The sequence below is a fragment of the Ctenopharyngodon idella genome, chromosome 17 (assembly GCF_019924925.1).
Source record: "Ctenopharyngodon idella isolate HZGC_01 chromosome 17, HZGC01, whole genome shotgun sequence".
Lineage (NCBI taxonomy): Eukaryota > Metazoa > Chordata > Actinopteri > Cypriniformes > Xenocyprididae > Ctenopharyngodon > Ctenopharyngodon idella.
The window spans coordinates 1762686-1781859 of record NC_067236.1 but is presented as its reverse complement, the minus strand read 5'-3'; the positions used below and the strand labels follow the sequence as shown (position 1 = coordinate 1781859).

Genomic DNA, 19174 nt, shown 5'->3' with positions numbered 1-19174 from the left:
CACATTAAGCAAAAATGAAAAGTGATGATGAAAAGTGACTTTAGTAAAGAGACTATATCCTACAGCATTTGAAACATTGTCTAATGCATGAATGTTTCATTTTCTAAAGAAAATGTGAGTGGTGCATTATAAGAAACTTGTAACCCAAATAATAAAATGAATACATTTTTAAAGGGGTACTTCACCCCTGGCAAAATGGGCTTTCAATAAAACTTGGCTGTGGAGATCGGAGCTACCTGACTAGAGAAAACAGAGAAAAAAGGCTGTTGTCTTTCCTTTTGCCAAATAGGTAGCAAAATTTTGACACTCATAATGAACGGAGGCCTCAATATGCTGACTCTCTAAAGCGAGAGTAGGCCTAGCTACGTTCTATATTCAGGGCAACTCCAAGGTTTCACGCCTCCTCCGCGCTGTGCCCCTCGAAAGAGAGGGACCATGAGAAGCGGTGCTCGCCTTCTGGTCTCGCCACCAGTCCTCAGACTGGGATGGGCCAGCCCCCTTCGTGGCTTGAGGCGTGGACCTGGACCGGCGCTGTATAAAGGTTTTAAAAGACGCAGAGCACGCCTTCGCCTCCTGAATCTTCCCAACCACCGTCTCAACGGATGTGCCAAAAAGTTTGGTTTTTCTCCTTCTCCCCGATGTCGGCCAGGTTTACCCAGAGATGTCTCTCTGTAGCCAACATGGCCCCCATGGACCAACTGATCCTGGTGGCAGTTTGTTTTGTGGCACGGAGAGCCAAATCTCTGGTACGGCGAAGCTCCTCCATCGCTTTAGGGGAAGTCCCTGGCCCAGTTCTTTCAGCAGGTTAGCCTGGTAGGCTTGCGGTACGGCCATTGTGCGCAAAGACGCCCGTGCCTGACCCGTTGCCGCATATGCTCTGTCATTCAGCCGTGATGTAACACGCAGCGGCTTAGTCGGCAGAGACGGCGCCTTCAATGTGGATGCCTCACCAACCTAGCCAGTGTCTCTTCAATTGGAAGCATTGACGCTTAACCATATTCCTGCATCCCCTCCACATCAGCATTGTTTGCCTGTGAATAATGGATGTGAACAGAATATGGCTTTCCTTTAGATCTCCACACATCAGTGTGAAGATCTGGGAGAAAGGGAAGACTCGTACGAGCTGGGAATATATGTCCTCACATGAAGCATTAATTGAGCTTGCGCTTCTCACGCTTCCACGGCAGATCTAATCTTTCCGTGGCATGAGAACATCCAGCAGATTGTCATATGCAGAGCAGGTGCAAGTGCTCAGTGACATCCTCAATCTCAACAGCCTCTTCCTGCTCATACTGGCTTGAGGCGAGGAGCGCGCTCCTTTCCGGAGAGTCAGTATGATGATGCTGTATGGTATTGCGTCCATTGTAGCGCATTGCATCGCAAACTCTCGCTATAGGTCGAGCTGGAAAGAGATTGACAGATCTGAGCAAAATGCTCTTAATGTTTTGATGGTGCCTGGGAGGCTCAATGTTTATACTTTGGGGGGAGATAAATCCCATGAATAGCATATTAATAGTCAATGAACATAAATTTTGAGGCTTCTGTGTTTTAATGAGAACTGGGACACTATGCCATGTTTATTAGTCAGAGATGCATTTCTTACCTTCTCCTCCAGAGTTCTGAACATGAGCAGCACTTCTGTGTAATGAGGGATGAACCACAGATTTACTAGAGTCTTTCCATCGGCTGATAACAGTCTTCTGGGACGAGGCTGAAATGTCCTGAACAGCCAGAAGCAGTTTTGATTTAGAAAGGCATTTACATTGTGAAAAGTAATGACTATTGTTTTATTCATGTATGAATTTATTTATGCATTAATGCATTATTTGTGCATTTAGTTTTGCATGCATTTATGCCTTTTTTGTGCATGCATTCATGCATTTACTAATTTGTTTATTTTTTTGCGTGCATTTATTTATTTTTCTTTGTTTGTTTATTTTGACTATTTTCCACATTTGTAATGATACCAAATCCATCAAAACTTTGAAATATACATTAAAATATGCATTTAAATTTTATTTTTCTGTTACTTGAGAGTTACCACTGTTTGTCATTTTGACATCCTTTGACACTTGATTGTTTTTCATTCACTATTCAGCCCAACTCATGCATTAACAAAATGACTTGTTAAACAATTTATATTTGTCTACAAAACTCAAGTATTTGAGCAAAAGCCAAATGATCAAAATGGTTAGAAGCTCAAAGGGTTTTTAAGCTCATTAAGCACATAAATTTAGAGTGTCTAAAAATGATTCAACATCATATTAAACTGGAACTTTCTATTTCTTCTATATGCTTCACCTTGGATCAGGACACAATCTGTCCTCTGACTGCAGGTCTGATCTGGTTTCGTTGGGTGTTCCCATCACAAAATGATTGTCACGAATGTGAGGAACCTCACAGAGCAGTGAGGTGAGACTGTGGCAAAGAGCAACAACCTGGCCTCGGACACAACTCTGTGACATGCGCATGTTAAATCTGAAAGAGAGACAGAGAACGTACAGAGAACGCTGTAATATAAAAATGTAGGGTCATTTCCTTCTTTTATAGAAAACAAAGTGTGGGAAACATAGTCCTGTGACTAAACATACTTGTGACAGAACTCCAAAATCAGTTTCCTCTTGATCCTGGCCACATCTTCCTATTGAGAGTAGAATGAAGGAATGAGGAACATTTCCATTTATTGAGCAAATCAAATCAGTTTCCTCTTCACGCTTGCCTACATACAGAGTTTAGCTTTAGCACACTCGTCTGTTCTTTCTTCTTTATAAATGCATTCAGCATTTCATCTCGAACTCCCACTTTCTCCAGCTGAATGGACACAAAAGCACCTGCAAGCCTGAATTACAACAAACATCTCACACAGTGCTTCTACTTAGATAAAACACGTCTTAATGTCTATTTTGGAAAAATGCATATACAAGTTACTTTACATGTGGGTAAAAAACATATGGGTGAATCATTAAGATTCTTTGCATTAAGAATATAATTAAGAATTATAAGAACAGTGATTTCTGTTCATTTCAATTAACATAAATTAAAGGAAGAACAAATATGACCATAATGATAAAACAATTTAAAGAATTTAAAATCAGAATATCTTTTGCATTTTTAATGCTTAACTGTCATGAAAATCAATGCAAAAAAAAGATTCATTTTCATCATTATAAGAAATGTTTTATTTTCTTTATGCATGTAGACCTGTTTCTAGTAGCTAAGGCACGTTTCCTGGTTTTGGAGGAAGTAGATCCCTCATGCTGCAGTGGCAGGTCTGTATCTGAGGATTGATCCAGCTTCTCTGTCCTATAGCACAAGGATGCTTGTTTAAGTGCTCCAATCAGCGCATTCTTCTGAACCACCTGACACGCCAGAACCACCTGCAGGTTCTCCAGGCTGGACTGATTCATGAGCTGATGCAGAGACACAAGGTCAAATGATGATTCATATACTGGACAAAAATAATGTGCAAAAATGTGCAGAACAATTATAAATAATGTGATTACCTGTAGAACTGCTTCGTTAGATTGAAAGCTAAATTTGCCAATATGACTCTCATCAAGTTCCTGAACACAGAGAGGCAGGCTGTTTGGAACAAACCTTTGAAACAGAAAGGGATAAACTGATAAAAACCATAAAAACAACCACTAATTACAGCATTTAGGCTTCAACAAACCTTATACACACTACACCGCGTTCAATTCATTGCTTTCAACAGATGCTGATAATGAACTTGACAGGTCAGTATTAGTCCTATGGACTTTTACCTGTCAACATTCTGTTTGTCGTCCTGGAGGGCGGTGATGAACACAGGAAGTTGTTTTGGAATCTCTTTCCGCACAGCAAACTCAAACTGCACCGGCCGCATGTACAAATGAACATCATCATAGCCCATCACTCTGGCCAGTGATTTATATAGTCTAAGCAACACGACAGAAAGCAAAAGACATTCAGTTGAGAGTTTGATAACTTCAGCTGTTTTTTCATTTATCATTTTAAGGAAAGTTTAAAAGCAGCAAAAATTAAAATGAAAGATTAAAGGCAGCAAAACAAAATATAAATGTATAAAAAAATAAATATAATTGTGTGTGTGCATATGCATATATATCTATATATCTATCTATCTATCTATCTATATATATATATATATATACAGTGCTCAGCGTAAATGAGTACACCCCCTTTGAAAAGTAACATTTTAAACAATATCTCAATGAACACAAAAACAATTTCCAAAATGTTGACAAGACTAAGTTTAATTTAAGTTAATAATATAACTTAGATTACACATTTTTCAATTTTAATCAAATTAGTGTGATGCAAAAAAGAGTACACCCCACAACAAAAACTACTGCATCTAGTACTTTGTATGGCCTCCATGATTTTTAATGACAGCACCAAGTCTTCTAGGCATGGAATGAACGTTGCTGACATTTTGCAACATCTATCTTTTTCCATTCTTCAAGAATGACCTCTTTTAGAGACTGGATGCTGGATGGAGAGTGATGCTCAACTTGTCTCTTAAGAATTTCCCATAGGTGTTTGATACTTGGCCACTGAATCACTTTCACCCTGTTCTTCTTCAGAAATCCAACAGTGGCCTTAGATGTGTGTTTAGGATCATTGTCATGTTGGAAAAGTGCACGACAACCAAGGGCACGGAGTGATGGTAGCATCTGCTGTTTCAGTCTAGAGCAGTACATCTGTGAATTCATGATGCCATCAATGAAATGGGAAGAGGTTTTAACACCCTTTTAACTGTCTGCTGGATACCTGTGTAATGAATAATTAGACTCACATGTGGTTGAATTCTTGTTAAATTAGACATTTGTAGTCTAAATTTTAGCTTTGCTCCAGAGACTTTCAGTGGGGTGTACTCTTTTTTGCATCACCCTAATTTGAGTAAAACTTTTTTGTTCTCTAAGTTCTATTATTAACCTTACTTTCATATTATAAGTTAAACAGATGTTATATTAAACTTAGTCTTGTCAGCATTTTGGAAATTGTTTTTGTGTTCATTGAGATATTGTTTAAAATGTTACTTTTCAAAGGGGGTGTACTCATTTACGCTGAGCACTGTATATATACAGGCACACAATTATATTTATTTTTTCTTTATTTATTGTTTATTAAAGGCAGATTAAAGCAGCAAAAAATACACACACACATTTATATATAAATAAATAAAATTATATATGTTAGGGCTGTTAAATGTGACATTTATTATAATGGGTTTATATGAAGATTGTTTTAAGTTCACTTAAGTTAAAAGCTGTTATATTTTTTGAAGCCTATTAAATATTAAAATTGATAGCTTTCAATTATACTGTAACGTTGAATGCCTATAATTAATGGCTAAAATTCAAAAAAAAAAAAAAAAAAATCAATTTAATAGACATCAGTATCAGTATTAGTATCAGTGATACTGGCCTTCAAGATGCCATTAAACAAATATTTAAAATATACTGTCTATATACTGTCTTTATATTGTTTCTACATTATTTTGGAGATTCAATGTGAAAGTATAACAATATAAAAATATATTAAAAACATTAATATTAGATGCAATTAATCAAGATTAATTACAGAAAAATGTGCAATTATTGATTGACAGCACCGACGATAGATAGATAGATAGATAGATAGATAGATAGATAGATAGATAGATAGATAGATAGATAGATAGACGAAGGAATGAGCCACATCTAAGTTTCAATAACGGAAAGTTATCAAGAAAAAAAAAATCAAGGGAAATTTGAACCGCTCAGCAATATTGTTTTCCAACTCAACTGGGACAGGTGTTCAGTTTCTGACGCTGATTCAATGATGCGGTGACGGAGTGTGACGAGCTCTAGCAATGTGCAGAACATCTTCAGCATGAACAACTGTCTGTCTTTGCCTTGTTTCCTCTCCTGTTCCTCGGCAGATCTCACAACAGACATTCCCAGCTCTCTGACCAGAACAGGATCCTCCATGAACCCATCTGAGAACAACTGAAATAATAGACTGTATCAGGCACATCCTAAAGGATGAATGAACAAATGAACATTTAACTCAAAATTGGATAAATAATGCAGAACAACCTTATTTATTTCTTTGTTAGTTAATAAACAGCTGTCACTTGCTGAATTCAAAATGCAACTTCAATGCTGCATACTACTGCTCAAAATGTTTATCATTGCATACTTTTAAAGAGGTCATGAACTGCATTTAAAAATAATAATAATAATAATTTTATAATGTTCTTTGAGGTCCACTTATAATGTTATCAAGATTTTTTAATCAAAAAACATCCTTATTTAGAAGTAATAGGCGATTTTCTATTATGTTTTTGACCATCTCTTTGAAACACTCTGTTTTGATAGGTGTGTCGCATTCAAGACTTGGAAGTTAACGCCTACTGCTATGATTGGGTAACAGTTTTGCATATTAAGATAATTTAAACGTCTCCACCATTATACGTGTGTAACTGATTTGAAAACTTCAGATGTTCGCTATGCTTTTTGAGTTCTGAAACTTACAGGATATTTTTATAGTACAATGGCTTATGTGTCAAAAGAAAATTTGATTTCTCAATTCATGACCCTTTTAAATAAAACATGCATTTTTATTTAAATGCGTACATTTAAATAACAAATAGTGAGCAACATGATAGTATTGCAGTCAGAACATAAGCTGTGTCTGGCTGATGCTGTACTGAAATTTCTCTCATTAATACATTAATATTAATGAAATACTTCTATTTCTTTTCCTTCCCTCCCTCCCCCCTAAACATTAAGTTTGACAGTGGCATCTCAGCTTATTTAGAGCAAAAAAAAAGACACATACATCTCTCTGGATCTGAGAACTGTAGGTGGTGCCAGGAGCTGCAAGCATGTGCCAACGACACAGGGCCGTTTTCAAGAGCCTTTGCTCAAGTTTGACTCTCTGAGACGGTGTTTTCGCTCTGTGCAGCTCAAATAGTTCAGTACAGGCCTGTTCAAGACCCTCGTACAGCCGAGACGCCAAACACAATGAGGGGTGTATCTCCAAAAAATACACACTCTTCAAAGAAGGCCTGCAACAAAGGCACAAGGAGACACCCTAAAACAAGTGTTTTGTCTTTTCTGCTTTTAGGTATATATTTAAAAAAAATGCATTCCTTAATGTGATATGTCATATTTAACAAGAATAAAAGGTGAGCATTGCTTTTATCCATCACATGCAGTCATGTATTTACATTTAGAATTATATATTTGGCAGACATTTTTATCCACTTGACTTACATTGCATTCAACGTGTACATTTTTTTAAAATTCAAAGCATTCTGAATCAAACACATGAATTTGGCATTGCTAGCGCCGTGCTCAATTATTTAAACTACAGGAATGGCAAATATTGTGCTCAATAAGACTAGAAAACAGTATACAAGTAAACAAGTATAATAAAGTCTTGATTTTGTTTTTGGGCTCTACTAGAATTATTTTTCATGCTTAGATGTACAAAAAACATTATTTTCCACATATTTTACATTGTTGCAGCTCCTCTCTTCCTAGTCTGTCAGAAATGCTCTGTTTACTTCCTGTCTCTATGTAGCCCCTCCTTCTTACTCTGATTGGTCAGCCGGACTAGTGTGCTGTAATTGGTCAGCTGCTTCCAGCGTGTTTCAGAAATGTCACGCCCCTTACCAAAACTGAGAGTTTCAACACACTACTAACTCAACTCAATCAGGCCTTACCTCTTTATTTTGCGTATACCTTTGGTGGGAATTATTTAAATGAGGAATATTGTGACATGTATGCAGTGGCGTAACTATGTTTTAAAAAGTGGGTGGGACAGGAGTGAGTGAGTGAGTGAGTGTGTGTGTGTGTGTGTGTGTGTGTGTGTGTGTGTGTGAGAGAGTGTGTCTGTGTGTGTGTGTGTGGTGGGGGAGGAAGTTGTGAAGATTGCATATCAGAAATGTACAATTGCCTAATAAATCCACAATTTATTGACACAGAATTCATGTTTAATGTGATAGTTTCATCCTTACATCTACAATAATACAATATAGCAATTATCAGGGTTCAAGACCTTTAAGGCCTTCATGCACATGCGTAAAAAGGTATTATGTTTTAATTAGCAAGCCTGTAACCATCTTGATCATAGATGGAGAAGACCATTTACAGACAATTTACCATTGAAAATATATAGTTTTTAAAGCTTTTTAACAGTTATCGAGGTTGAGCCAAAAACCTAGGACTAGTTCACCAAAGTTGGTTTTTGAAATAATCTCCAATATTTAACAAACGAGTCGATGGACAGAGGCGGACCTAGAGGCAAAGATGCTCAGAATGAGGAGTTCTACCATGTGGTACAAATGTCGTGGACGTGTGCAAAAAATCGCGCGATACACGATTCTTTACGCACGGGAAAAACACGAAGGCAAAATTCATTGGCCGATGGCAGCCATGTTTTTTGAGATACGTCAATGCCCTCATAGACAATCATTACATCTCGGACACTGCATGCCAATTTTCAAGTCAAACGGTGAAGTAGTTATGGCTGTTTTTAAGTTTTTTTCATGTTTTAGTGCCACCTAGTGGCCAGTTGCCACGTCCTTTTTCACACGACCAAAGAAAGAGCTTTTACATAGTTTGGTGAGTTTGGTGAAAATATCTCATTCTATTCACAAGTTATAGCCATTTTAGTAAAAGTGGCTCCCCACTTTGAACGTTTTGGTGGCCCTTAGGGACGTTGTAGGCGGTGAGAGTACTACGAGCCCTCAAAGTTTCAAGTCTCTATGACTTACGGTTTGGTCTGCCTGATCACTTTTAGGGGAGAGTGCTGATCCATGGAAAATGTAACAATTTTAATAGGGTTTCAGCGCTACGCGCTTGAACCCATAAATATATTGTTAGTCTCGAGAGTATTTACATTAGTGAATAAATATATAGATCCGCATTAGGTATTTTTTAGTCCTAATGGGCTAGTGGTAGAATTTTCATTAAGTGTGCCAGAGGTTCTGGGTTCTAATCCGCCCTGGTATAGCTTTTTTTTTCTCTTCCTCATTAAAACCAAAGATGTTCATCAGTGATTGTATTTCAAAAGCAGGGAGGGACACGTTTATGTGCATTTTGTTTTATGATCACATAAATCTTCACAGGAACGAATAGAGAGTCTCCGCAATGCCTTTAAGAGATAGTTTTAAAGCGCTCGTCTGTGTGAAGCCTGCGCAGTGTGCACGAGCATCAAAAGAACACTGTTGCGCCACTGATAAGATATTTCAAACAGTGGTGGGGACAATATCGACCCTGGCAAAAAGTGGTGGGGACATGTCCCACCCGTCCCACCCGCAAATTACGCCTAAGCATGTACGTTCCTGGATAAAAATTCAAGATTACAATCAGGGAGTTCAGAAACAGTGCACACTGATAAAGGGAATAACTTCCTTTGGAGTGACTTTGTGTTTTGTAACTTTGCAGACCTTTTTCATGCTCAAACAGCAACATTACACACTAAAGAAAGTTGAAAATGTAAAAAAAAAAAAAGCATAATAAAATCCTCTTTAATAAAGTAAACTATGTAAACATTTGAGTTATGCTGAATTACGACTGACTATTTTGATCTTTACCTGCTTCCACCGACCGATACCAAATGTTTAGGGATGTAGTTTGGTGGCAGGCCGTATTCGCTAGAACAACCATTCTGTCCCTCCCTCCATATTCTCTCCAGATACTGCCGCTGCTCATCAATCTAACGTTCAGAAAACACAGAGAATAAAATAATCTGACAGCTAGGGTGGGTTAAACATGATTAAACAGCAAATGCTTGGTTACCTGATTGTTCAGCACTAGCTTGATGAACTGTTGGTGGCTGTGGAGGCAGACAATAGTGTCCCTGTAAGCTTGAACAAAATATCCATCAGTAAAATCGATCTGTGGCCTTCTGTGCATGACGTCTGTGATGACCTGAGCCAATCTGAACTGCTCCTCTGGATCTGTGACATGCTGATACGCTTCCAAATAGCAATTCAAGAGCTGTGAATACAAGACTTCTGTTCAAAAGTTTGTGGAAAATAAGTGTTTTGAAAGAAATACATAATTTTATTTTTAGCAATGAGGCATTAAATTGTGAAAGTGATAATAAATACATTTATATTCTACTTCAAATAAATGCTGTTCTTTTAAACTTTCTGTTCATCAAATAATCTTGGAAAATATGAAGCATCACAAGTGTTTTCAACATTGATAATAATAAGAAATGTTTCTTTAATAGCAAATCAGCATATTAGAATGATTTCTGAAGGATCATGTGACACTGAAGACTGGAGGAACGATGCTGAAAATTCAGCTTTGCATCACAGAAATATATTACATTTTAAATATATATTCACATAGAAAACAGTTATTTTAAATAGTAATAATATTTAATATTTAATAATATTTTGATCAAATAAATGCAGCCTTGGTGAGCTTCTTTCAAAAACATTAAACAATCCCAAACATTTGAACTGTAGTGTATAGTCTCATTACAATTACACTGAATTGCAGTCACACATCACATACCTGTATTTTGTGCTCCAGAAATTCTGCTTCACATGTCCATATGTCTAAAAGCACAGCCAACCGATCCACATCCATTCTAGCCAAAGAGTGAAGTTCTCCTCCAGATCCATCAGATGCATGTGATTCTGACAGAATAACATGAAACGACAATTGTGAAACACAGAATACAAACTAAAGGTGTCTTCATCACAAACAAAAGCATCTGCCCTGACCTCTGCTCCTCTGTATGAAATGAGACGCAGTGAGCAGCAGATGTTGCTCTAGCTTATGCAGGTCCACCAGGGCCACATCATAGATGATGTAGAGACCCCGCTGGTCCTGCGTGTGGATGCAGCTCCCATCTGTGCTGTAGTAATCATGGAGGTTTTCCACCTCGGGAAACTCCATAAACTCGGCACAGTGAACCTAAAACAGAACAGAGATTTACTCTCTCTGCCTTACACGTTGCATTCGTTTTTCCATACAACACTGGGTAAATCTGCAAGTGGAGAACCTTATGGTCAACCGGACTGTTGTAGATGAAGTGATTTGATCCAAGAGCTCCAGTAGAGCCATTGTGTCTTTTAGCAGCACTCATCCAGCACGTCTCCTCCATACTTCTCACCAGATCTCCTCCGACCAACTCCAGACCCGGGGCGTCCATCGCCAGAGTCCTCTCCACTGACCGCAGGTAGTTCAGCAAGCTCAAACAAGTACGCTACACAAACAAGAGGCCAGGACTCAATAAAACACAGTATTTTAGTGAGAAAAAAACCCTTATATGAGATAGTAGGAGAATCTATATAGCTATCTAAAACTTTTTTACCAAAACAAAGAATTTAGTAGAGTATTGTCATACTTGTAAAATTCTCCTGATTTATGGTCATTTTAAGCCTCATACATACTATGTTTAAAAGCTTGTGGTCAAAATTTTAAAAAAATAAACAAATAAATAAATTCATACTTTTTTTCAGCAAGGATGCATTAAATTGACCAAAAGTGACAATAAAAACATTTATAATTTTAGAGAAGATTTCTGTTTCAAATAATAAAATGCTTTCCATTCATCAAATAATCCTAAAAAACAACAAAAATATCAAGCGGCACAACTGTTTTCAATAATAAGAAATGTTTCTTGAGCAGCAAATCAGAATATTAGAATGATTTCTGAAGGATCACGTGACATTGAAGACTGGAGTAAATTACACAGGAATAAATTACAATTTAAAATATATTACATTACAAACCTGTTATTTTAATTAATTAATTAAAATAATTAATATTTCACAATATTACTGTTTTAACTGTATTTTTGATCAAATAAAAGCAGCCTTGGTGAGGATATTCTTTCAAAAACATTAAAAAAAACGTACCAATCCAAACTATTTGACAGCATAGTAATAATATAGTATAATAATAATAATTCATAGTTAATATAACTAAAGTATATCCTCATATTTTTCCTTTCTCGGGAAGTACTGGTTTGTATGTTTTGTCTGTTATAATAATAATAATATAATGTCAATTATATTTATTAATATAATGTAATTTAAAAAGCAGAAAAGCATAGTATCAGTATGGTACATGACCAAAACACATTTTTATTATGTATTATGGTTATGTATTTGCATGATAGACTTTCAAAGAATCATTGTATTACCATAGTACACATCCCAAAAAAAAGAAAAAAAAAGAAAAACAAACATGATACACATTTTAAAAGGTGTGGTAATACTTCTATATGTACATTTTTGTGCTTTTGTGGGAAAGACCAAAATCTCAAACTTTTCACATCTTTCATGACTGTCTTTGACTGTGTTTTACCTTGAGTTCTCTGATCCTGAGGTGTCTCAGGTAGATTAAAGACTCATATGCTCCTCTGAGTGTTACAGGCTCCTTGGCACCTTCAGCATCTTCATCTTTCTCAAGCAGAAAAGCACTGCTGCTTTGAGAACAGTTAGGAGACAAAGAGCTGTTAAAAGAAACCCTAACACACAATACAGACACATTTCAGCATTTGGAAAATTACCCTTTATTCTTTTTCTCAGAGTGTTTCTGATCTGCATATTTAGATAAATGAGAAGTCTGTCCATTGGCCACCTGGAGAGAAAAAAGGCAAATAATGTGCAAACAATAAAAAAATAGAATTGTTTAATTAAAAGGAAATATATATTTGTATTATTGTGTATGGAAGCTTGTTTTCCACCACAGAAAAATAAAAAAAGGTAATTGCAAGTTTCAACAATTCTGACTTTTTCTCGCAATTCTGACTTTGTTTCTCGCAATTCTAACTTTTTTTCGCAATTCTGAAATTAGACTCAGAATTGCGAGAAATAAAGTCAGAATTGTGAGATATAAACTTGCAAGTTATTAAGTCTAAAATGTAAGAGATAAATTCAAAATTGTGAGATATATATTCGCAACTGGGAGGAAAAAAGTCACAAAAAAAAGTCACAATTATTTTTTAATTTTTATTTTGTGGAGGAAATAAGCTTTACTACTTGTGAACAAAGAATTCTTGTTGTGAACAAAGAATTGTCCACAACAAGACCAGGAACGTGTATTTAAAAAGAAAAGATTTCATGTTGGAGAATTTAATTTATTATTCACACAGATGTTCACCTGAGGCATGTTTGTTGTGTTATAAATGCTTCTCCATATATCAGAAGTTTCTTGGAGAGTTGCTGTGCTGATAGATGGAGGTTTTTCATGTTGACAAACAGATGCAGTGTACTGCTTCAAAGCATCAGTCACTTTATGAAGATCTGACTCCTTTAGAAGAAAGTGCAAAACAGGATCAGTATAGTAATGTACAGTATATACAGTATAGTATAGTATACCAAATTCAGTCGTTCACCTCCAGGAACTTGCTGTGCATCTGGAGAAGTTCATCCACTGATCTAAGCTCCTTGAGTTTGGATATTTGTTTTTGTAGCCAAGGATCTCGCTTTGGTTTCATCTGTTTGTTTCCGGTACAATAGAGCTTAAACATCATATTCCATAACATAGTTCATGAATTATTACATATAAAAATACTGTTGGCTTGTCTCACCTGTATATGAGGAATCCAGTTGGACTCTTTTCTGAGAGTCATGTTTGGACTCTTTCTCCCAAACTTCCTGTCTGTCGCTTCAGTGCTGTCGTACTGCAAGGAGGTCTTCATCTCCTCCTGATTTTTAAAAACAGTCCGAAACAGGTAACTAACCTACATAAGATAGAAACAAATCACATTATCAACAGTTACAATTTTCAGAAGGCACAAGAATGACACAAGAAGAAACAAGAATCATGTTGTAGAATTAATTTTAAGATCTTTTAGATATCATTGACATAATTTGATTAGGCTTACCAGACTAAAAAGCTCCATTTCATCTCCCGTGGTCTTGATGGTGCCGATATCGTATTGGATGTTGTAATGTGACAGGAGGAAGTCCAGTTGTGCTTTAAAATCCTCTATATTGGTCGAGTGCAAGGGGAGCTCTGACATTGATATAAATACCCCTGATGGGTCAAAAACATCTAATAGTATTCAGTAAAAGATCTTTATCTAAAGTATATGTAAACTTGTTTAAAGAGGAACTATTATGCTTTTTTACATTTTAAACTTTCTTTTAGTGTGTAATGTTGCTGTTTAAGTATGAAAAACGTCTGCAAAGTTACAAAGCATAGTCACTCCAAAGAAATAAAGAAAGACAGACAGACAGACAGACAGACAGATAGATAGATAGATAGATAGATAGATAGATAGATAGATAGAATAGATAGATAGATAGATAGACCTGACTGAGTTAGTAGTGTGTTAAAACTTGATTATGGTAAGGGGTGTGACATGTCTGAAACATGCATGAAGCGGCTGACCAATCACAACATACTGGTCCAGCCGAACAAATCAGAACACATTGCGCTTTTCAGAAGGAGGGGCTTTATAGAGACAGGAACTAAACAGAGCGTTTCTGACAGTCTGGGAATAGAGGAGCTGCAACAATGTAAAATATGTGAACAAAAATGTTTGTTTTTTTTTACATTCAAGCTTGAAAACCGATTCTAGTTGACCCCAAAAACAAAATCAAGACTTTGAAAAAGGGCATAATATGGCCTCTTTAAACTAAACAAATTATTAGTCTAAATGTATTTCAACTATAGAACAGCATCAAAAACAGGTTCATTACCAGCAAAATATGCAGGAGATGTCAAATCTACAGCGTTGGACATCTGATCCTCATTCCACTCGGTCGAAGGTAGATAATGAAGAACCTGCAACCAACACATAATAAAAATTAAAACCAGATTGTTCTTATTATCATCAATAATTGTTAGTTGACAAACTTCATAGACACTGAGAAGGACGTGTCCTTCCTACACTTTAAACAAAATGCTTTATGTAATTATGTTCATCAAATTACACTGTTAGAGGAAATTAATAATTTATAGCATAAACATTCTTATACATTTCAGTTATAACCAACAGCTAGCATAGCATATGCAGTAACTTATATACTGTAGCTTAGCATGTAAAGTAAACTTAATGAACAAGATATACTTGTTACTGACATTAGCACAGTCATTACTGCTCTTCAGCATAATATTAACTACAAAAACATATGCATAGCAGAAACATAACAGCATGAAACACTAATACAATATGCTAACTAGATATACACTGCCCACTTTTTAATGTTATCAAGACTAGTTATCAATTAAATTATTTAAAAAAAAAAACAATATGAACACAGAAATGTGTGTTTACACAATATTACACTGATGTAATGATCAACATTATTATGTCAACAGAAAATAATGTTTGCAACATAAAAGTTGTAATTAAAAAAGTAAATTAGATTTTTTTAACATTATTTAAAGGGTTAGTTCACCCAAAAATGAAATTTCTGTCATTAATTACTAACCCTCATGTTGTTCCAAAACAGTAAGACCTTTATTCATCAACGAAACACAAATTAAGATATTTTTGATGAAATATCTCCCGTAGAAAGTTAAAAATAGTCAACATGACTACAGTGGTTCAACTTTAATTTTATGAAGCAACTAGAATACTTTTTGTGAGCAAAAACAAAACAAAAATAATGACTTTATTCAACAATTTCGTTGTGGTGCTAACGTGAACAGTGTCAGCCAATACCGAGCCAGTGTTCGCTCTGCACTGCGTTCACTGCGTCAACTGCATAGGAGACTGACAGGGAAGAGGAAAAATTGTTGAATAAAGTCGTTATTTTTGTTTTTGTGCACAAAAAGTATTCTTGTCACTTCATAAAATTAAGGTTGAACCACTGTAGTCATGCTGACTATTTTAACGATGTCTTTACTACTTCTCTGGACCTTGAATGATGGTAATTACGCTGCTTTCTATGGGAGATAAAAAAAACTCTCGGATTTCATGGAAAACATCTTAATTTGTGTTCCAAAGATGAACGAAGGTCTAGCAAGTTTGGAACAACATGAGGGTGAATACTAAATGACAGAAACTTCATTTTTGGGTGAACTAACCCTTTAAGTTGTGGTAATAGGTCACCTGAATTAATTTTTAGCTGTATTAAGACTCAGAATTAAAGAATTCAGAATTCTTACAACTTTTACATTTGTCCTCCCCCAGTTTTGAATATTTGGTTACATTCACTGAAAAACAGTAACAACTAAATTAACTGGTTTTAAAAATATTATTTAACATCACTGAACCAACCTATATCTGAACCTTTTATACCAACAAAACTCATTTTTAGTGGTTAAATCAGGTAGAAATAGATCTTTAAGGTAACAATTGCAGGTTACCACTTATTACAGTCACACTTTAATTTGGGGAACACATATTCACTATTAACTACGACTTCTGTCTCAATAAATTCCTAATTTACTGCTTATTAATAGTTAGTAAGGTAGTTGTTGTAGTGGTTAAGGTTAGGTATGGGGTAGAACAGTGGTTCTCAACCACATTCCTGGAGGCCCACCAACACTGCACATTTTGCATGTCTCCTTTGTCTGACACACCCATTTTAGATCTTTGAGTCACTACTAATGAGCTGATAACCCTAATCAGATGTGTTTAATTAAGGAGACATGCAAAATGTGCAGTGTTGGTGGGCCTCCAGGAATGTGGTTGAGAAACACTGGGGTAGAATTAAAAGATGTAGAATATGATCATGCAGAATAAGGCATTAATATGTGCTTTATAAGTACTAATAAACAGCCAATATCCTAATAATATGCAAGCTAATAAGTAACAAGTTAATAGTGAGAATTGGTCCCCATACTAAAAATGTCACCCAGCGAGCTTATGTATACTCACATGCAGAAAGTTGTAGATGCTTTTGACGGAGTGCAGATGGCAAATAAGCCACTGCAGGTAAATGATGACATCTTCCTGTGTGACCACAGCGACGGGGCTCTCCACACCCACCAGGACCTTCTCTCTGGACACGGCAAGACGACGCGCCCGGTGCACAGAATCCTCAAATTCATTGCTTAAATGTGTGATCTGTTTCTACACAAAGCAAAGGGGACAGGATGAATAGATTTGTTTTGCCACTGAAAGCATTAAAATATTCCAAAATGCATAATTTAGATTACTTTATATTGAGGATATAGTTTCTCCAAGACAGTTGAATGGCGACCGAATCTCCTCCATCTCAGCATCAGCTGGTATTTGCATCGTGCCAGTTTATACGTTTGATCTGTGTAAAACTGTTGAGCCAAAATGATCAGAAAAGTTTTTATAATTGTGTCTTTATTTATATATCACTGTAATGTCTTGTTTTGGGTGATGTTCTTGTTTTCATGTTCATGTTTATGATTTCATGTCTTTTATTTTGTAGTTTGGTTCATGTTGCTTGTTTGTGTCATGCTTCCCTTGCTCCTCATGTTCTCCCTTAGTCTATGTCTATGTTAGTCTTAGTCTTAGTATTTAAAGCCATTGTCTTCCCCATGTTACTTTGTCGTGTATTGTTATTGTAACCCTGCTGTCGGTGAGTCTTATTGTCAAGTCTGTTCAAGTCCAAGTCTGTTCAAGTTCATGTCAACTAGTTGCTTTGTTTGTTCACTTTGATACAATAAACTGCACTTGGGTTCATCATCTCGCCTTCAGTTTGGACCGGATCGTTACAGAATACACGACCTGCAACAATGAACCCAGCAGTTTCTCGCCTCTTGCTACTTCGTCAAGGCAACAGGATGATAGAGGACTATGTGGAGGAGTTCTGTGCACTTTGCCACCAGGTGAATTTTAATGATGTGGCGCTAAAGGATTTTTAGGATGGGACTAAATGAACTGATTCGTTTTATGTTGCCTGGGGGGAAAATTCACTGGTCCTTGGAGGAATACCTTGACCATGCCCTGTTGTTGAGTGGTTCTCCATTTACTGTGGGTTTTGAGGATGAGCTCAGCAGTTCCACAGTACCCACCAAACCAGAGAGCATCCACATCCCGACTGTCATGTCTGGAGTTGTGCACGTCCAGCCACAGTCTGTTCGCATTATGCCTGCTCAACAACAGTTTGTTCACATCAGTCCTACCCAGCCTCAGTCTGTTCACGTGATGTCTTCCAAGCCACAGACTGTTCACGTCCTGCCTGCCCAGCCACAGACTGTTCACGCCATGCCTTCTATGCCAAGGCCTGTTCACGCCATGCCTGCCACGCCAAGGCCTGTTCACACCATGCCTGCTCACGCCATGCCTACCACGCCAGGGCCTGTTCACAACATGGCCTCCACTCCAGAGTCTCGCTCCAAGATGGCCGCCACTCCAGAGCCAGAGCCTCGTCACGCCACGGCTGCCACGCCAGAGCCTCGTCACGCCACACCTGCCATGCTAGAGCCTTGTCACGCCAAGGCTGCCACGCCAGAGCTCCCTCACATCAGGTTTGCCCAAGTTTCCCCTAAAGATTTTTTTTGGGGGGGCTATAGGTACCAAGCTCCTGCGGCTGCGGAGCTTGGTCCAACACTGCACCACGGCCCAGGTCCTCCAGTGCACCAGGACCCCATGCACCATGGTCCTAGTCTGCCCATGCTCCATGGACCAGGTCCACCCACGCTCCACGGCCCAGGTCCGCCCACGCTCCACGGCCCAGGTCCGCCCACGCTCCACGGCCCAGGTCCGCCCACGCTCCATGGTCCAGGTCCGCCCATGCTCCACGGCCCAAGCCTGCCATTGTCATGTCCTGTCCCCCTGCATGGGCCTGGTCCTCCATCCCTCCCCCAAGACCGCCTCCCCTCCACCACTCTCCTGGACTTAATGCCTTATTTTGGTTATGTTGGGCGTCGGGAGCCGCCCTTAGAGGGGGGGATTCTGTAATGTCTTGTTTTGGGTGATGTTCTTGCTTTCATGTTAATGTTTATGATTTCATGTCTTTTATTTTGTAGTTTGGTTCATGTTGCTTGTTTGTGTCATGCTTCCCTTGCTCCTCATGTTCTCCCTTAGTCTATGTGTCATGTTCTCATTGGTTGTTTATGGTCATGTCGTTTTCAGTTCTGTTCAAGTCAAGTCTGTTCAAGTCTAGACTGGTCAAGTCTAGTCTAGTCTGGTCAAGTCTAGTCTGTTCAAGTCAAGTCTGTTCAAGTTCATGTCAACTGGTTGCTTTGTTTGTTCACTTTGATACAATAAACTGCACTTGGGTTCATCATCTTGCCTTCAGTTTGGACTGGATTGTTACAATCACTTTATACAA

The 19174-nt window shown here is 37.5% G+C and overlaps 2 protein-coding genes across 3 annotated transcripts in view; one reads left to right on the top strand and one right to left on the bottom strand.

The window, feature by feature from the left end:
* The window catches only part of si:ch73-242m19.1 (uncharacterized), a 43235-nt gene that overhangs the window by 18614 nt on the left and 5447 nt on the right, over nucleotides 1–19174 (bottom strand). Inside the window, exons 4-26 of one of the 2 annotated variants that reach the window (XM_051869383.1) lie at nucleotides 17082–17195; nucleotides 16801–16995; nucleotides 14672–14756; nucleotides 13852–14003; nucleotides 13555–13707; nucleotides 13360–13461; nucleotides 13125–13274; nucleotides 12532–12602; nucleotides 12327–12444; nucleotides 11017–11220; nucleotides 10736–10928; nucleotides 10524–10648; nucleotides 9795–9995; nucleotides 9590–9711; nucleotides 6826–7054; nucleotides 5788–5990; nucleotides 3765–3917; nucleotides 3504–3597; nucleotides 3202–3410; nucleotides 2728–2839; nucleotides 2592–2641; nucleotides 2302–2478; nucleotides 1604–1721 (exon numbers count right to left, since the gene is read on the bottom strand). In XM_051869383.1, coding sequence (XP_051725343.1) covers nucleotides 1604–1721; nucleotides 2302–2478; nucleotides 2592–2641; nucleotides 2728–2839; nucleotides 3202–3410; nucleotides 3504–3597; nucleotides 3765–3917; nucleotides 5788–5990; nucleotides 6826–7054; nucleotides 9590–9711; nucleotides 9795–9995; nucleotides 10524–10648; nucleotides 10736–10928; nucleotides 11017–11220; nucleotides 12327–12444; nucleotides 12532–12602; nucleotides 13125–13274; nucleotides 13360–13461; nucleotides 13555–13707; nucleotides 13852–14003; nucleotides 14672–14756; nucleotides 16801–16995; nucleotides 17082–17195 — 3330 coding nt within the window. The remainder of the gene's footprint in view (nucleotides 1–1603; nucleotides 1722–2301; nucleotides 2479–2591; nucleotides 2642–2727; nucleotides 2840–3201; nucleotides 3411–3503; nucleotides 3598–3764; nucleotides 3918–5787; nucleotides 5991–6825; nucleotides 7055–9589; nucleotides 9712–9794; nucleotides 9996–10523; nucleotides 10649–10735; nucleotides 10929–11016; nucleotides 11221–12326; nucleotides 12445–12531; nucleotides 12603–13124; nucleotides 13275–13359; nucleotides 13462–13554; nucleotides 13708–13851; nucleotides 14004–14671; nucleotides 14757–16800; nucleotides 16996–17081; nucleotides 17196–19174) is intronic. The other variant, XM_051869384.1, reaches the window with a different exon arrangement.
* Nucleotides 17147–19129, top strand: LOC127499202 (uncharacterized). The gene is made up of 2 exons (XM_051869399.1): nucleotides 17147–18577; nucleotides 18626–19129. Exons 1-2 carry the CDS (start codon nucleotides 17764–17766, stop codon nucleotides 18799–18801), a joined length of 990 nt encoding a protein of 329 aa, XP_051725359.1. The 5' UTR covers nucleotides 17147–17763; the 3' UTR covers nucleotides 18802–19129.